Source organism: Chiloscyllium plagiosum, chromosome 5, assembly GCF_004010195.1.
Source record: "Chiloscyllium plagiosum isolate BGI_BamShark_2017 chromosome 5, ASM401019v2, whole genome shotgun sequence".
In the NCBI taxonomy this organism is placed as follows: domain Eukaryota; kingdom Metazoa; phylum Chordata; class Chondrichthyes; order Orectolobiformes; family Hemiscylliidae; genus Chiloscyllium; species Chiloscyllium plagiosum.
Genome location: NC_057714.1, coordinates 83,022,246 through 83,039,916, shown reverse-complemented (window position 1 = coordinate 83,039,916; position 17,671 = coordinate 83,022,246). Strand labels below are relative to the sequence as shown.

Below are 17,671 nucleotides of genomic sequence, written 5' to 3'. Positions count from 1 at the left end.
CCCCCACCCTCCTCTAGCTTATCTCTCCACGCTTCAGGCTCTCTGCCTTTATTCCTGATGAAGGGCTTTTGCTCGAAACGTCGATTTTGCTGCTCCTCGGATGCTGCCTGAACTGCTGTGCTCTTCCAGCATCACTAATCCAAAACCTGGTTTCCAGCATCTGCAGTCATTGTTTTTACCTAGTCATCATAGCTGTCAATATCTATCTGCAGCAAAGAGCTCCAAAGACTCACAACACTAATCCAAAACCTGGTTTCCAGCATCTGCAGTCATTGTTTTTACCTAGTCATCATAGCTGTCAATATCTATCTGCAGCAAAGAGCTCCAAAGACTCACAATCTTGAGTGAAGAAAATCCTTCTGATCTCAGTCTTAAGTTGGTGCCCCTTTATTCTGAGTCTATGCCTGCTGGTCCTAGACTCTCATGAGCATCTGATGAGCATCCGCTCAGTATTTATCCTGTCAAGTCCCTTAAGAATTCAATACATTTTAATGAAATCATCTCTCAATCATCTAAACTCCAGTGAGTACAGTCCCAACCTGCTCAATCTTTGCCATAAGTCAAAAGGAGCTTTATATGAATACATCAACACGAGCTACTAACACAGTACAGAGTGATTTAACCTCTTGTATAATGCATACATTTATCTCTTATTAGAATTTTTACTTTATAACGAAAACTTCCCAAGTTTAAAGTTCCTTCCTTTTATATCAAGCTTCAAAGAACCTCATTTCTACAATTGTTTTGGAAGACATGCGAGTTTTTGCTCATCTATTATTCTGGACAAAACCAATCACTGTTCCTTTAACTATAAGTGAAACAAAATGACAATGCTTTTAACCCTATGATAACCCTAATGTAAAAGAGCACACACTCAGATTTTTACTTCTTGCTGATCTCCCTTCACATTCACATGTGGCAATTTTGCATTCCTAGATATATTTATGAATCACAGGGCTTCCATTGTGGCTAACTGTACAGATTAAAGATAGAATAAAGATATATTTAAAGAATAGGCATATCATTGCATAAAAAATAAGTGGAAGTACAAAGGTTTGAACAAAGTACAAAAGAAAAACCAAAAAAAAGCAACAAATTAATAAGGAAGGAAAAATTAAGAGTCAAGGAGAAATAAAGCCTGAAATATAGGGATAGAACTTACCTATACCTTGAGGGATTTGGGCATTGGTGAGAAATGTGGAAAAATACCATGGCAAATTAAAAAGAAATCTTATTCTTCACATAAAGAAAACAAATTCTGATTTTACTTTTAAAATTTCACTGACAAGGTCAGCATCTCACTGATAAGCAACAGAGAGCTTATTTCTATACATTTGCATCTCATTAATACATCAAGTCACTTCATTTCTATGCAGTTTGCAATAATCCCCATCTCTCCTGAGAAACTAGATAGCAATAACTCCCAGCTTGATTGTCAGTGGTTACCTGGTGGATATTGCTTGTTGCTTATTCTCTGGGCCTCCATTTTAATGTTCCTTCACCAACATGTCTTTGAATACTCCAAGGGCCAGCATACTCCTCCATCCTTACTCCAGTGAAGTTGGCATCAGCTACTGGGCTCACCACATTATAATGGCTGATCTCAAACTAACTCTGAATCCACTTCAGTCCTTTAGGACTTAACTTTGGTGATCAAGGATACCTTCGACTTGCATGGTCCTGCCATGGTTGCTTTGCACACAGGGAATCAGCCATCTCATGCATCTACACGGGATGCAACTTATAAACCTCAATTTCACTTTTTAGAGCTCATTTACTTGGTGCTTGTTTGGAAATGTATGCAAGGTTAGTAGTCTGTGAGCATTTGTGAGGTTCATGTGCAGTGGTGGAGTTACTGTGAGTGTGATGGGGCAGAAAGAAGATTACCCTTGCAAGGGGCAGATTATCATTGACCATTTTCCAGCACTGTTATGCATTCCATTTGAAACTTTCTGAGAATTTTGGTTTCCTCTGAGTTCAGTGTGTGAACACTTCACCAACTGAAGTGGAGTGCAGTTGAGCTTTAATTATGGTGCCAGTGTCTTGTCGACTGGAAGGCATTCCATTTCTCCTGCTGACGTTTGCAGGAGAAGCACATTAAAAAAAGCTGGCTGTGCCATTAATGAGGTGAAGAGCAGAAGAGAGCATGAAGAAAGTTATTGAGAGTCATGACTGGACACTTGCCATGAAATCCCCCATAAAATGGGAAAATCTAGCCTATGAAGGATTGTAAGGGCTTCTTTGAATATTGGGGGAGAAAAGGAAGAATAAATGTATGAACATTGGCTCTTTAGCCTCCTTATTTAAGGAAGGATGTAAACTGCTTTGGAAGCAGTTTAGAGGTTTGCCATCCAAGAGCTGAAATGATTTGTTTTCTTATGAGGAAACTTTGGAAAGTCCAGGGTGGAATATGCCTTGGTATGCCCACAAATAGCATCTATACCACTTAGCTTTCTCAGAAAGGCCACTGAGAAACCATTTCCTGATGAGCTGCAAACTCAAGTGCCCTCTCAGCTCTCTTGCTGAATGCCCGACCCTATCAGTCTGCTCGGGCTAATTTTGCCAGTCTCTATACTGGCACCTTCATTTTACCCCTAACTGTTCATCTGGACCCAGCAAGCCAATTAATATCCATAAGCTTGAAGTTGGCACTTCACTCTCTTTATCACCTATCAAACATTTCACTTTGCTATGTTTCTCTCATGTTTGATTCATGTTGGCATACGTGATCCACAGGCTTTTATTAGGTATCTAAGGAAATGAATGACAACAGCACGTTTCAACATCAATGGGATCATACCCACATCTGCTCACATCCTCACATTAGGTGGAGGAGCAGTAGCACTCTGAAAGCTTGTGATTTCAAATAAATTTGTTGGACTGTAATCTGGTTTTGTTGCGGTGTAAATGAGGACTGCAGATGCTGGAGATCAGAGTTAATATTAGAGTGGTGCTGGAAAAACACAGCAGGTCAGGCAGCATCCGAGGAGCAGGAAAATCAACATTTCATGCAAAAGAGCTTCATCATTCCTGACTTGCTGTGCTTTTTCAGCACCACTCTAACCTGGTTTTGTTGTGTTTCTGACCACCCTAGTCCAAAACCAGCACCTCCAAAATCTGGATGAGATCAATGGATAGCAAAGACTTGTAACTGAACTTGGTCAAATGCGGAAGTGAGGAAAATACTTACTAATGATCATGAAAGTTAGAGAACATGAAGGAAATTATAATTATAGGACAGATAACATTACACATTTTGAAGTTGCTTGAAGATTCAGTTTAGATTTTAGATTTAAATTTTATTGTCTCGTGTACTCAAGTACAGAAGTACAGGATTGCAGTGAAAAGTGTATAACGTTGACACACAAGGCATCATTTTAGGTACAAAGGCATCTAGGTACAAAAGCCTTAGGTACAAAGTAGTAAGAGAAACAGAGTTAAAAAGATAAACATTACTTCATGGAATAAGTAGAAAAATAAAGAAATAAGATAATACTTTACATTAAAGTATTTCTTAATTTAAACAGGTAAATAAAAGAATAAATTAAAAGTTCAAGTCTTTGATGAGACCTCTGCTTATTTCGCTCCCTGGGAGATCTCAGCTGCCTGTTCTTGATGCCACTGCCACGGATATCGAGGGAGCTCCCTCTCTGCTCACCTCTTGCCACACTGGGCCACAATGAGGTCACTGCTGCTGAAACTGTCACCTCCCCATCTCCCCTGGTGCCTTGGGAACATGCCCGGGAAGGATCCACTCACATGCCGAGCTGAAACATCTGAGAGACCAGGCCGACATATCGCTGAGACCCCAGGCCGACATATCGCCGAGACCCTAGGCCGACATATCGCTAAGACCCCAGGCCGACATATCGCCGAGACCCCAGGCCGACATATCGCCGAGACCCCAGGCCGACATATTGCCGAGAGACCAGGCCAACATATCGCCGAGCGACCAGGCCAACATATCGCTGAGACCCCAGGCCAACATATCGCTGAGACCCCAGGCCAACGTATCGCCGAGAGACCAGGCTGATGTATCACCAAAAGACCAGGCTGAAATGCCACTGAGACCCCAGGCCGACAGATCACTGGGAAACCAGACCAACATATCGCCGAGAAACCAGGCCGACATACCGCTGAGAAACCAGGCTGCTGAGAGCACCTGTGAGACCAGGCAGAGATATGCCACGAGCTGCTGAGAGAACAGGGTGAGACACTGCAATGGGGAAGGTGAAGAAACACCAAGACAGAAAGAAAGAAAGGGGAAAGAAGAGAAGGAAACGAGAAATAAACAAATAGAGCAGAAGAGCTGCATGCAGCTGGAGCATCCTACTCTGCTGCCATCTTGGGGAAAAATTGTTTGAAATGCCAGAATGTTTACAAGAGAAAAGTCATAACATCAAATATTATCTGATGCCAGAACAACTTTAAACTAGCTAAATGGTCAGAGCCAGACTTCACATTTATAAGTAAGCTCTGTGTATATTACTGGATTACACAAGATGTACAGTTTAGAAACAGGTCATTTGGCCCAACAAGTCTAGGCCAGTATTTATGTTCCAGAATTGCATTCCTGCAAACCTAAAAACCTATTTAGAGGATTGTCACTATTTAAGATCAGAGGAGCAGCAGTTCTGGCAGGTATCTATAATATCTCACACAGATAATTACAGATGGGGAGATGATCATTTGGGAATCCACATGGAAATTGGAGGAATAGAAAATCTATTGATGGAGGAGGTACTGGTTTTAGAGAACAAATAGGATACCAAAGTAATAAAGCAGAAAGACTTGAACAAAATGTGATATAAAGAAAATTACATACTTTCACTGTAACATTGCACATACCAAAGGCAATTTCTGCAAGTTCAATAGGAGACTGATTGTGGTCGTGCAAATGTCTAAAGAATCTTCAGAAAAATAGGCATCAAGAAAACAAACACCTGTTAAACTGCAGCGATAGTACAAAGAGAAAATGTTTCCTTAAAATATAATAAGAAATGCAGATGACTCAGGACAGTCATGAAAATTCTTCTTTGGGAGGTTGTGTTGCGGCTGTACAGGACATTGGTTAGGCCACATTTGGAAATTTTTGTGCAATTCTGGTCTGCTTCCTATCGGAAGGATGTTGTGAAACTTGAAAGGGTTCAGAAAAGATTTACACAAGTGTTGCCAGGGTTGGAGGGTTTGAGCTATAGGGAGACGCTGAATAGGCTGGGGCTATTTTGCATGGAGCAAAAGGTGACCTTACAGAGGTTTATAAAATCATGAGGGGTATGGATAGGGTAAATGGATAAGATCTTTTCCCCTGGGTGGGTGAATGTAAAACTAGAGGGCATAGGTTTAAGGTGAGAGGGGAAAGATTTAAAAGGGACCCAAGGGGCAACTTTTTCACACAGAAGGTGGCGCATGCATGCAATGAGCTGGCAGAGGAAGTGGTAGAGGCTGGTACAATTGCAACATTTAAAAGGCATCTGGATGAACACATGAATGGAAGGGTTTAGATGGATATGGGCCAAATGCTGGCAAATGAGACCAGATTTATTTAGGATATCTGGTCAGCATGGACAAGTTGGACCAAAGGGTCTGTTTCTGTGCTGTACATCTCTATGACTTTGTGAATATGCACAAGATGAATTAGACCACTAAATGTTTTGAGTATTTTATGATTCAAATCAAGGAGGTAAACCTATGAAGATATTAAGAACTTTGGAGCAAATCAGTCACCAATGCTCATGATAATATTATCTTCCAGAGGAATTAATGAAGGAGAAAATATTAATTTGAGGTGTGCATGGATGTTACAGGTCAGTCCCACTGTAAAGACTTGGATTAAGAATGAAATAATAAATGGAGTAATTGTAGTTCCAACAGAAGGAATTGATTTTATTTAGAGAAATGACCTGGTTGTTTTAAAAGTATTGGCCTCCCAGAGGGTGGTGAAACAAGCAATGGAGATAAAAGAAAGTGAGATGTTACAAGAGGAATATCCTGCATTGTTTGCTGTCTGCACTATGACTATGACTGCCAGCAGCAGTTGTGGAAGCAAGGTCATTGGGGACATTTAAGAGACTGCTGGACATGCAAATGGTCACAGAAATTTGAGGGTGCATACATGAGGATCAATGGTTGGCACAACATCGTGGGCTGAAGGGTCTGTTCTGTGATGTACTGTTCTATGTTCTATGTTCTACGTTCTAGATCTCAGGTCTATAGAATTAGACAGGAAGAAGAATACTGTATGAAACAAAGATGATGATTTGGAAATTCAGACATCAGATACAATTTTTAAAAATTAAAATAGAAAGGATGCAGTTAAAGAAAATGAAGCTGACAAGTTTAACACATTTTCTTTAATAGAAATGCAACAAATGGGTTCGGGACTGAAAGAGTTATACCCAAAGTCTGCTCAGAAATTGAGTCAGAGTCAATATATGAATATTATTACTTGAAAGACAAATAACTGTTGAGACTACCTCAAATGCCAGCTGATGAGGAGTCTGCAATAGTCTATAAGGTGGCTGTTCCATCTGATTATCATACAAAACTTTTCAAGTAACTTACAAAATTCCAATAGCAGGTCACTTAAATATTAGGAAACACAGAATGCATTATGTAATCCTAGCCAATCAAAACACTTAATAAAGATGTTGTCAAATTTTTCAAGACATGCCACACACATTTGGCTATGAGGGTAACCCAACCACTAATTAAACCTGCACTATTATTCGTTTCTATGCCAGCTATTGAAAACAAAAGTTCACAGAGTCTAAATAGATCATGTAGGAACTTTTCCTGAGGGCAGGAATTGGAATTAGTACTTTTTAATGATTATGGATATTACAACAAGATTTCGTGAAGCAGTGCCTTTTGGAAAATTTACTTTAAAAGTAGTAGTAGAAATGTTAGTTCAAATTTTAACAACATTTTCACCAGAGAAATGTGATAAGATGAAGACACAAATTTTATGTCACAAATGTTCAAAGAAAAGATGACGAATTTGGGGATAACATTATTTAGCTTCTTGCAATTACTGTCCTCAATCTCACAGTGCACTGGAAAGATGGCTTAACTTTGCAAATCATCATTAGAGCTAATTGTCAAGAATGTTCTAATGATTGGGAGAAATAAATTCCCTTAAGATGTTCCCAATGAGCCCATATTTATTAACTCAGATGTGGATATGAGGTGAGAGGACTGCTTAAAATGATTAAAGAAATATTGATAAACCAAAGTTGAGAGAGGACATTTCCAATGTACAGTTTAAGTTTCAAAGAGAAAGTAACCAAATCATGTGATTTGGCCAAGAAGAATTTGAAGATTGCTCAATAAACAATGAAAATAGAGCAGATAGAAAGGCCAAAGTCTAAAATTTTATTGCTGGGATAGATTTTAGCACCGTATTAATGGCTCAAATAGATATATTAAAAACAAGGTTCATTGGACCTTATCAAATAAAAAAGAAACTCAGTGCTATAAATTATGGAATGAGTACTCCAGATACGAGAAAGAAACATTGTGTGTGTTAGGTTAGTATGTTAAAAAGATATAATGAAATATACATTAGCCAGGAGAAGATATATTCATGGTAGTGAAAGAAATAGTGATTAAAATAATGGTATCAGAACAATTGGAGAATGCATCCAAACTTGACAAGACAAAAGGTGCGCAGTTAGCAATCAAATTAGAAAAGGTAGAGGATCTGCAATGGTTAGATAGCATAATATGTCATCTTCCAGAAAAATATTGAAACAACTTATAAAGGTTAAAACAAAATCATGAGTCAATTTGTCTGAATAAGCCAGGAAAATCATACCCGCTGTTCATGATTTTTAAAGTAAGTGATGCATGACCTATAACACAACATTCTTACAGATTCAATCCAGAGAAATTAACTCAAATGAGAGAAGCGATTAAGTTCATGAAGGACAAAGACATTACTAAACCAAGACACAGCAACTCAAAGTTATCTAATGCTGAAACTGGATGATTGCAAAAATTCTGTTTATCGTAAAGCCAATACAGTAACAATAGCAACTTCATATCCTATTCCACATTCAAGGATTTCATCGAGTGAATTGGACACAAGTGATTGATCATCAAAATTGACCTGCTAAAAGGGTATAAGTAAGTTCCATCGACTGATAGAGCTAAAAAAAATCAACCAATGGAACACCAGATAGACTTTATCCAAGCAAAGTTAGACAATCGAGAATGAATAACGCTTTAGTAATAGTCCAATGATTGATGAGTAAAGTCAGACAGACAATGCAACTGGTTGGTTTACATTGATGACTTTGTTGTGTTCAGCCAGGAAAACAATTGGAATACAATTACATCACTTGGTTGAACTGTTCCATTGTGTACAAAAAGCAAATTTGATTATAAATCTGGCTACAAATGAATTCACCAAAGCAAAATTGATTTGTTTGGGCAACTCCTTCAAACAAGGCCAAATAGCCCTGAAAATGTGAAATTATGGGCTATTTTGGAACTTTCTGTGCTTAAGATAGATAATGAAATTTTAGAATGTGTTGGCATGAGTGGATCTAATTGTATGTTTATTCTGAACTTCATTACTGCCGTAGCTTGAATAAATGAATTTATGAAAGACAGGCAGGAAATTTTAATGGATGCAAGAGATCTGAGTGCCTTTGCTGCATTAACAAGAGCACCAGCTTTAGCAATGCCAGATTATGAGAAGTCACTGAAACTGGCTGTTGATACCAACAACATTGGTATTGGCACTGTTTTACTACATGATAGTGAGCAGGGCCTATCAGTTATAGCCTGTCACCTATTTTTGAAGAAACTGACCACATGTTCTTATAAAATACTCAGTCGTGGAGGAGGAGAAATTAAGGCGTGAGTTGGCTCCACATCATTTTGAAATATGCATCACCATCAATATGACAGAAACTACAGACCATAATCCTATGGGTTTCTGTTGGAAAAGATTTGGACAGTAAATTATACTTTTTTAGTGGTGCTCAATCCTCATTGTCATTTATAAATCATTCATGTGCCTGCAAACGACAATGCCATATTATTTGTTGATTAATCAAGAGCATATGCGAAGGATTGTTTTTATTTGCTCATGGGATATAGGCAAGCTAGCAGGCCAGTAAGGTCAACATTTATTGCACTTCCCTAATTATCGTTAAACTGAGTGGCTTGCTCGGCTTTTTCTGAGGGCAGTTAAGAATCAACCATATTGCTGTGGATCTGGAGCCACACATAGACTAGATCACGTAAGGATACCCGTAACAATCAGCAATGGTTACGTGATCATCATTAGTGAATTCAAATTTCATCATCCACCAAGGTGGCATTTGAACACACGTTCTCAGAATATTAGTTTGATGTTCTAGGTCACTAGACCATCACTTCCCATATGCTGTGATGGTATGGAAACATGTAAAGTCATAGTTTCATAGAATCCCTATAGTCTGGAAACAGGCCATTTTGCATAAGTCCACAATGACCCTCTGAAGAGTAACCCACCCAGTCCCATCCCCCAATTCTACTACTAGACATTTACCCCTGACAAACGTACCAAACCTACACATTACAGGAAATTTAGCATGGCCAATTCACCTAACCTGCACATCTTTGGATTGTGGGAGGAAACTGGAGCACCCGGAATAAACCCACGGAGACACGGGGAGAACATGCAAACTCCACACAGTCAGTCGCCCAAGGCTGGAATCAAATCCGTGGCCCTGGTGCTGTGAGACAGCAGTATTAATTACTGAGCCACTGTGCTCAGATTGCCAAATAAGATTGCCTCGAATCTCATTATAAGTTTAATGTCAATATAGAGTCGTCACCTGGTTTGCAATTCGGAGTAACAACAACAGTTGGAGGTTACATTCCTGCACTGGCTGATGTTATCATGAAGGTTTCTTCTCAAAACCTCCCCTCTTCTGTGGCCTGGTGACCCTCAGGTTAAAGCACCACCAGTTTTCTCTCTCTCTCTCTCTGATGAAAGCGCAGAAATATGAACTGGTACGACTATTGTGACTTTAGCTTTTACAATATACTATTATTGTAAATGCAAGATAGGGTGTTCTAAAAATATTTTGATGGGTAATGAAATTTTCTTTTAAGGATACACTATCATTCTTCTTTGGAAGGAAGTGTGATGAAAGGTTATTTATATATATTAGTTTCTTCTCAAAGTTTAAACTTTAAACTAGTGGCATATCCTTGATGGTCTTCTTTTGCAAAATGCTTTAATAAATAATAAGGTCAGTCTTTCTAGAACCATGATTTTAAACTATTATGTGTCCCCTGAAATGTGAATGGAAGTTAATTTGTACTGTAGCAATTTACGACAAGAGAGAAAACAATAAAAGGTGTTAGCTTACATTCGATAGTAATAATAAAGGATTGATTTAGATTACTTACAGTGTGGAAACAGCCCAACAAGTCCACACTGACCCTCCAAATAACAACCCACCCAGACCCATTCCCCTACACCTAACACTACAGGCAATTTAGCATGGCCAATTCACCCAATCTGCACATTTTTGGACTGTGGGAGGAAACCAGAGCACCCAGAGGAAACCCACACAGACACAGGGAGAATGTGCAAACTCCACACAGGCAGGAATTTAACCCAGGTCTCTAGCACTGTTAGGCAGCAGTGCTAACCACTGTGCCACCATGCCACACTATGAGTTAGCTTCAACAAATCTAGAGATTCTGGGCAATTCGAAAAATAACTGATTAAAGTCAAATATGAGAATAGTCTCAGTTCAGAGCAATTAAAAAAATAAGTTACCTCAGTGAAAGAGTTTCATTTGTAAAGTTTCCACACCAGGAGTACTTGATGAAGAATTTTCATTGGCGACTCGATGTTGAAAAAAATCTAAGATCTCAGTTGTGCAAAGACTCAAGAAAAAAAGTTTCACAGCTTTCAGACCAGGAACTAAGGACAAAATAGGTAAGCCAAACCTACAAATTGGAGAAGAAAGGAGCATTTCTCTGCTTTTCTGAGTAAATGCAAAGTGAAGACATTGAGAGTAGTTGGGACTTTGTTTTGTTGTGCATTCTGAAATCTTTTGAACTGTGTCAGAGTCAGACAGTTTGCTTTATTTTATTTTCATTTCATGTATGCCATAAACTTCTATTTTATTGTTAAACCTAAATCTATGGCTTAGCATGCTTATGTTCAAATGAAAGACTGCCATCTTTAAATGTAGTCTGATCCATCAAACCAGATTTCATCTGGGATCTGACACTTTTGGTTGTCACATTGACTTGGACCATAATATACCAATCAATGATTGTCACAATGTCCAGTACTGAGACTAGATTTCAATTCCAGATTTATACAGTAATTGAATTTAAACTCCATCAATGCCTAATGGAATTTGAACCCCTGCTCTTACAACATTAGTCTGGGCTTCTGGATTATTGGATTTCTCCAAAACAATTCATAAGATTGTGGTCTATGAAAATAACTGTTCCTCTTCATTGTTGGTGAAGTTTACTTTAATATGATACAGAGCCAACACATGACTCAATCACCCCTTCAATGACATTCCCATTACCCTACAAATCCTATCATAATTGAGCAGCACATGGACTGATATTGAAAAGCTTGCTATGAAGTCACTTCCTGGATATCGACACGATCACTGCGTGGTTAGCACTGCTGCCTCATAGTGGTTCAATTCCACCATCGGACGAATGTCTGTGTGGAGTTTGCACTTTCTCCCTGTATCTGTGTGAGTTTCCTCTGGTTACCCGAGTTTCCTTCCACAGTCCAAAGATGTGCAGGCTAGATGGATCGGCCATGCTATTTTGCTCATTGTGCCCAAAGACTTATAAACTGGGTGGATTGGCCACGGGAAATGGAGGGTTACAGGGATAGATTATGGTGGGGCCTGGATGCGACGTTCTTCAGAGGGTTGGTGTGGACCTGATGGGTAGAATAGCCTGCGTTCACTGTCGAAATTCTATGATAACTGTGCCTTCCCCACATTCCACTGTCACAGATAACAAAGACTACACATGGCTCCCTGTTGACCTGAAGCTGACTGGGACAATTATAACCTTGATCTCTGGCTGGTGGTTGTGCCAAGATCAATAAGTATAGTTAGTTTGTTCTTTTCCACTTTATCCCATCTTGATCATGAAGTGCAAATTTTGTTTAAAAATTGTAAGCGAGAGGTAAAGCAGTAAAAATGGTACCAGATGTTTTCTTTAAAATAACAATAAAATATTATAAATGTGGTAATGTTAGTTGATTGAAAATTATGCTACAAAGTCTGTTCTATTGTTAGAGCTCCATTAACGACAGAACTCCCCCTCTTGCCCATTCGAAATGTGTGATAAAGGGAGAGTGAGCAAACTGGGGCTAATCAGACAAAATATTGCGGCAGGTGTTTAATATTTTTGCATCAAATCCAAGGCATAAATGAAGCTAGGCATTAAGCAGGGTAAGCAACTTAGTACATAAATGCAGAAGATTGCAGAACTGTAGCTTAGTAAGAAATGGGCATCATGCCTCCTCCTCCTCCACTTCTGCAGCTGTGGCACTTTTGCTGTCAAGGCACAACAGGCATAGTAGAGCCTGTTTCTACTTCAGATGATGGGATTAGTTGGCTACTTACAATTAGTATCTTGACAAACATCTGCTTAGATAACAATTCAGTAGATTTTCATATAGGAATGCTTTAAATTAATGCATATGTTAACAGTTTATATTTTTACAATTTCCTTAATTATTGACATCAACACTTCTACACCTGCAAGACTAATGAAAACCCCAAGACAGATATGAATTTGGGCTTATCATTTATCTGGCCACATGCTCAATTACACTTGCATTAAACATTAGGAAGGAGCTATCATCTTCAAAAGGCATCCTGTGTGCAGCCGTGCAGATGTGGTATCAGCTCTTTGTGATTAACATCAAGATAATCTTAATGGAAAGCCTCTATTTTCTCTCAAAACATACCTTTCTAGTGGGTAGAATAGCACTTTTTCCCATTCCCATGATAAAATAAACTCAGTTTTCTATGATTATCAGTTCTTCCATGAATATAAAAGTCTAACACAGTATAGAAAATATACACATTGCCAAGGTATCATAGACAGTACAGAAATCTACAAATTGTCAGGATACAATTTACTGATAACCAAAGGGAGTTTTGAAAGCATATTATTTTCTATGGGAAGAATTAAACCATTTTATTATTTCTCTAAATCAAAATGTACAAAATATACAGTTTGAATATAACTGGAAAGTTACAGCTCATTCTTTTACCTAGCTATTACAAAGATAAATCGAAGTTATCAGAACCTAGAAATAATATTAGTGGATATGCAATGAGTTTACTGTGATAGCATTCCATAGCCTGCTGTTTTACTATAGCCCTCAACTCTTTTAAGATAAATAAATGGATTAATGGCTATACTAAAATTGGAGGCCTTGGGCTGGCATTGAAATATGCTATGTATTTACCCTGCTAATATTGGTAACTGAAACTCCCAGGATGATAGAAATGAATTTATAATGATGAAAAAGAGATCAGAAAAGATAAAAATATATAATGGGATAATTTTGACCTGCATGCTTGGATAAAAATAAGCAATGGCAAGTCATCAGCCAATTCTCCACATGATAAAAGTTATCATTATTCCAGTGAATTTGATTTGGTTGACAAATACATCTTTAAGAAAATAATAGCAGGACAAGGCTTAAAAAAATATTCTGGGACACTATCACAACTTTCCATAATTTAGAATTTGCATGTTTTCTGCAAATCACTGATTCTGTGAAGAATAGAGCATGGGTGACACTGACTCGGGATACTTCTCGACAGATGCAATGCAATAGCTAGCATTTCAATGGTCCTTTTGAAAAGGTAAGGAAATTTGCATTCAACTGATTCAACTAAAAGTAATTTGAACATGGTCTGGATTTGTAAGATCATCATAAAACTGGCCAGAGTAGCCTTCCAATATTTCAAACTGTCAGGCACCAATTACACTACTGATATTGTTGCAGCAAAAATAGTTTTAACAAGTCCATGAATTCAAAGAAATCCATTATAGTCACATGAAATATATCAGGTAAAGATTAATGCTGTAGCATATAAAGGAATTCTGCCACTCAAGGATATATATTATGATCAAAGGTGTCAATTGCTATGAAGTCTATTTTGCTGATTGAAATAAATTCACGTAAAAGTTTCACAATTAACTCACTTGAGTGAATTTTCTACCCATTGATAATTTATTAATAGCACTTTTTAATGGTTGAGATAAAGAAACTCATTGCCATAATTTACCAAAACAGAACAATGTTCTATTCAGATGGGTTTGCTTACCCAAAATGAATCAAGCAGCATTAATTAATTGACATGAATAGAGATAGATTTTAAGGCAGGCAATAAACAGGCCAGCAAAGGGCAGAATATCCACCTATCGGTGTCACATCATCTTGAGGGCTATGCCTTAATACCATGCCAACAATGAACTGCCTACTCCAATCAGAAATCATGCTGTAGTGTATTGACTTTGGGCTGGTCAAATATCTGCTGGTCCTGAGGCTAACAAAAGAAGGACAAAGGATGGTCCTGGGATGATGTGGAAAAGTTGGGGTGAGGGGAGATCTTGGAGAGCTGAGGAAGCTGGTTGTAGTGGCGCAGAGAGGGGGAGCCCATAGATGGAATTATTCTTGCTACATTCAGGAGAATACTTCTATTTTTTTCACTGATTGCAGCAAAATATTTATTTCATTTATGTTTTTGAGGCTTTCTCCTCTCACCATCCAGTTATTTTACTTAATTATATTTTGGTCTTGTGATTTTCCACTTAACTTCAATTTGAATGCATTAATGAGCCTTCTTCCTGAAATTAGGAAAGGTGCATAGAATGTCCAGAGGAAGTCCTGAGTGGGTTTGGGGCAAAGTGGCAACTGAGCATAAAATGATAAAGAACAATTTTACACCCAATACTACCCTCTTGCCCCTAGGTGGACTGAATTAAAATAAATACTTGTATTTGGATGTTCAAATCTGCTAGATTGGAGGGGTAAGGTAAAACTGAAAGAAACAAAACATCTCACGGTTCAGAGGCCTAGAGCAGATTGTGTTAATGTAGGAGATGTTGACTTGAGTCTTATTTTCTCATTAATGGACATTTTTAATGGATTTTATATCTTTACAGCTTGAGGAATTTCATTACTCTGGAGATCTACCTGTTGGAACGGTTAGGTGTTGTGGATCTGGCTTGTGCAGGTGGTATTCTCCCTGTTGCTTCAACATGATTGTCCCTGGACAGTGGATCATTGGGTGTAATTTGTTTGTAGTAACGATCATCTGCATCCAGCAACTTTACTTGGCTAAGAAAAAGTAATGAATATATTAACTATTATTATAGCACCTGATTCAATATCACTCATTCATTACATCTTGCAATTTCTTAAGGAAATGGTAATGCACATATAAGTTAGAGAAGCAAACAATCAAATCTGGGCTTATAAGAACCAAACAACATTTTAAGATTTTACTCAAGGCTAGTCATACAAATCTTAAATATGGAATGACCATGTGCTTGAATCAAGTTTGGAAGGGTCAGTAAATGAGTGCCTATGAACCAGCTACTTGTTCTACATCCCTAAAGATTAAATAAATTAAATATGGTTGGGGTACATAATAGAGGGACAATGTTGAATCCCATTATTATTCATAATAATACATTATGGATTGCAGTCCGGACCAGGGCCAGATGGCTGGATGTGCAAGAGAAACCCCAAGTGGGGACCAGCATAAATGTAGCCAGAAGAGAGAGGCCCACAGCACTTACCTTTAGGAACAGAGGCAGAAAGGTGGCCCTGTGCAAGAAAACCCAAGCAGGCAGCAGCATAAATACAGTCTGAGGAACAAGATTTATCACACTTACCATCTAGAACAGAGGCAAATAGGCTGGAGGCTCCAGAAGGTGTGGCAGCAGAGAAACATATTAATAGCAACATCACAGAAAAGTCATGAATTATGATCAGTTGCTGAGGAGCTGCTGCTAGGGGCTACATTTCAACTCCAGTAACTTTGAAAAATTGAACTTTCTAAAGTAGCATCAGGAAAGGAAGAATTTGTAGATACAAGAAAGGAGCTAATTTGCAGTAAGGTTGAGGAATTTCTACTTTCTACTAATCTCCAGTTTAGAGTAAATTGTTCAAAATTAGATTAAAGCAAGTTAAAGTAAAGCAAAAGTAAGCTTAAGGCATGGCAAAGCAGAGCAATCAAGCAGAATGTGGCCCAGGGAATGGTGAACATTTCATATGGTCTAGGTGAGTCCATGTGCTGGTGCTGGGTGGGATGCTCTTCTGAGTTAGAGATGTGATGCATCATTGTACAATGCAATGAGAGATTTACTGCGTACGTAATCATGATATATAGTTTTCAAAAACTTGATAACACTGGGGGTTGGATTTTCATTAAATTGTGACAGAGGTTGGTGACCAAAACACAAATTAGCACTAACTTTGTGCATCATGACGTCCCACTTTAGTTTCTGACCTTGTCAAATTTTAACAGAATGGTAAGGGAGCAAGTGCGAACTGGAAACAAAATTTTCAGTTAGTTAAGTACCGAGTTAATCATCACAGGGCAGTTGATCTTTGGGAGCTGCATAAATTTGAACAGCTCCAGACTGTCTTGAATAAGGTCAGCATCATTGAATCTGCTTTTTTGATTGAAAAACATGAACGTTTTGAAAAAAAAGTCTCTCACACAGTAATTCATTTTCTAGAAGAATAACAATTCCCTCCAGAATCCTGGTTTGCAGTACTCCATCTACCCTGACCTACTTGAGAATTCAGAAGCTTTCTTTTTTTATGCCCAAAATCAGATTCCTTTCCCTGGTGTCCCAGTTCTATTCCCTCCACCACTACCACTATGACCAATTCATTACCATTCCCCACCACTTATCAATTAACTCTGCCTCCATTGAAACTGAAGTTTTGTTTGCTTGCTGTAATGAGCACACTGATGATCCAGATCCAAGCCCACTTTCCGAAACAAGGGTTCGCTGGGTTCTGGACATTTGAAATAATCCTAATCGTAACCCTAACCCTAACCTTATCGCAGTCAATTTAATGGACACAATTAAAAAATGGTACCTTTTTATAAAAAAATTAGTAGCCTAGAAGCACAGAATTTTATGGAGAAGATTATATTCAATTTAAATAGATGTTTTATCTGTTATCATCAATTTTTTGGGCTTTTTGGTCATTTTGAATATTCAGCAGATTGTTGGTAATTAATTAAATATCAACAATTATGTTCTTTAGAAGAATAATTGTTCTCCTTAACAGAACTGTTTATCAATTAACTCACATCAGTTGGATCCTAGTAAGATTCCACTTTCTGTCTTCTATTAGTTAGCCAATTTTCTTTTCATATTAATTTATTGTCCTAACACCATGGAGTCATATTAATTAGCCTCATGTGTGGTTACTCATCAAATGCCTTCTGAAAATACAACTATATTACATCCTTTTACCTTTTCACTGCACTCCTTTTACCTATCCCACTTGTTACCTTCTCAAAGAAGTCTGGAAATTTTGATAAACTTGATTTCCTTATGAAGCCATACTGACGGTGTTTGGTATTTCACATAATTCTAAACTCAATGCTCTTATATTCTATAT

The 17,671-nt window shown here is 38.1% G+C and overlaps 1 protein-coding gene across 1 annotated transcript in view; it reads right to left on the bottom strand.

The window, feature by feature from the left end:
* LOC122550047 (myosin-IIIa-like) overlaps nucleotides 1-17,671 on the bottom strand; it is a 200,125-nt gene that overhangs the window by 47,970 nt on the left and 134,484 nt on the right. The window contains exons 22-23 of the mRNA XM_043690480.1: nucleotides 15,922-15,951; nucleotides 15,218-15,361 (exon numbers count right to left, since the gene is read on the bottom strand). Of these exons, the coding sequence (XP_043546415.1) occupies nucleotides 15,218-15,361; nucleotides 15,922-15,951 (174 nt within the window). The remainder of the gene's footprint in view (nucleotides 1-15,217; nucleotides 15,362-15,921; nucleotides 15,952-17,671) is intronic.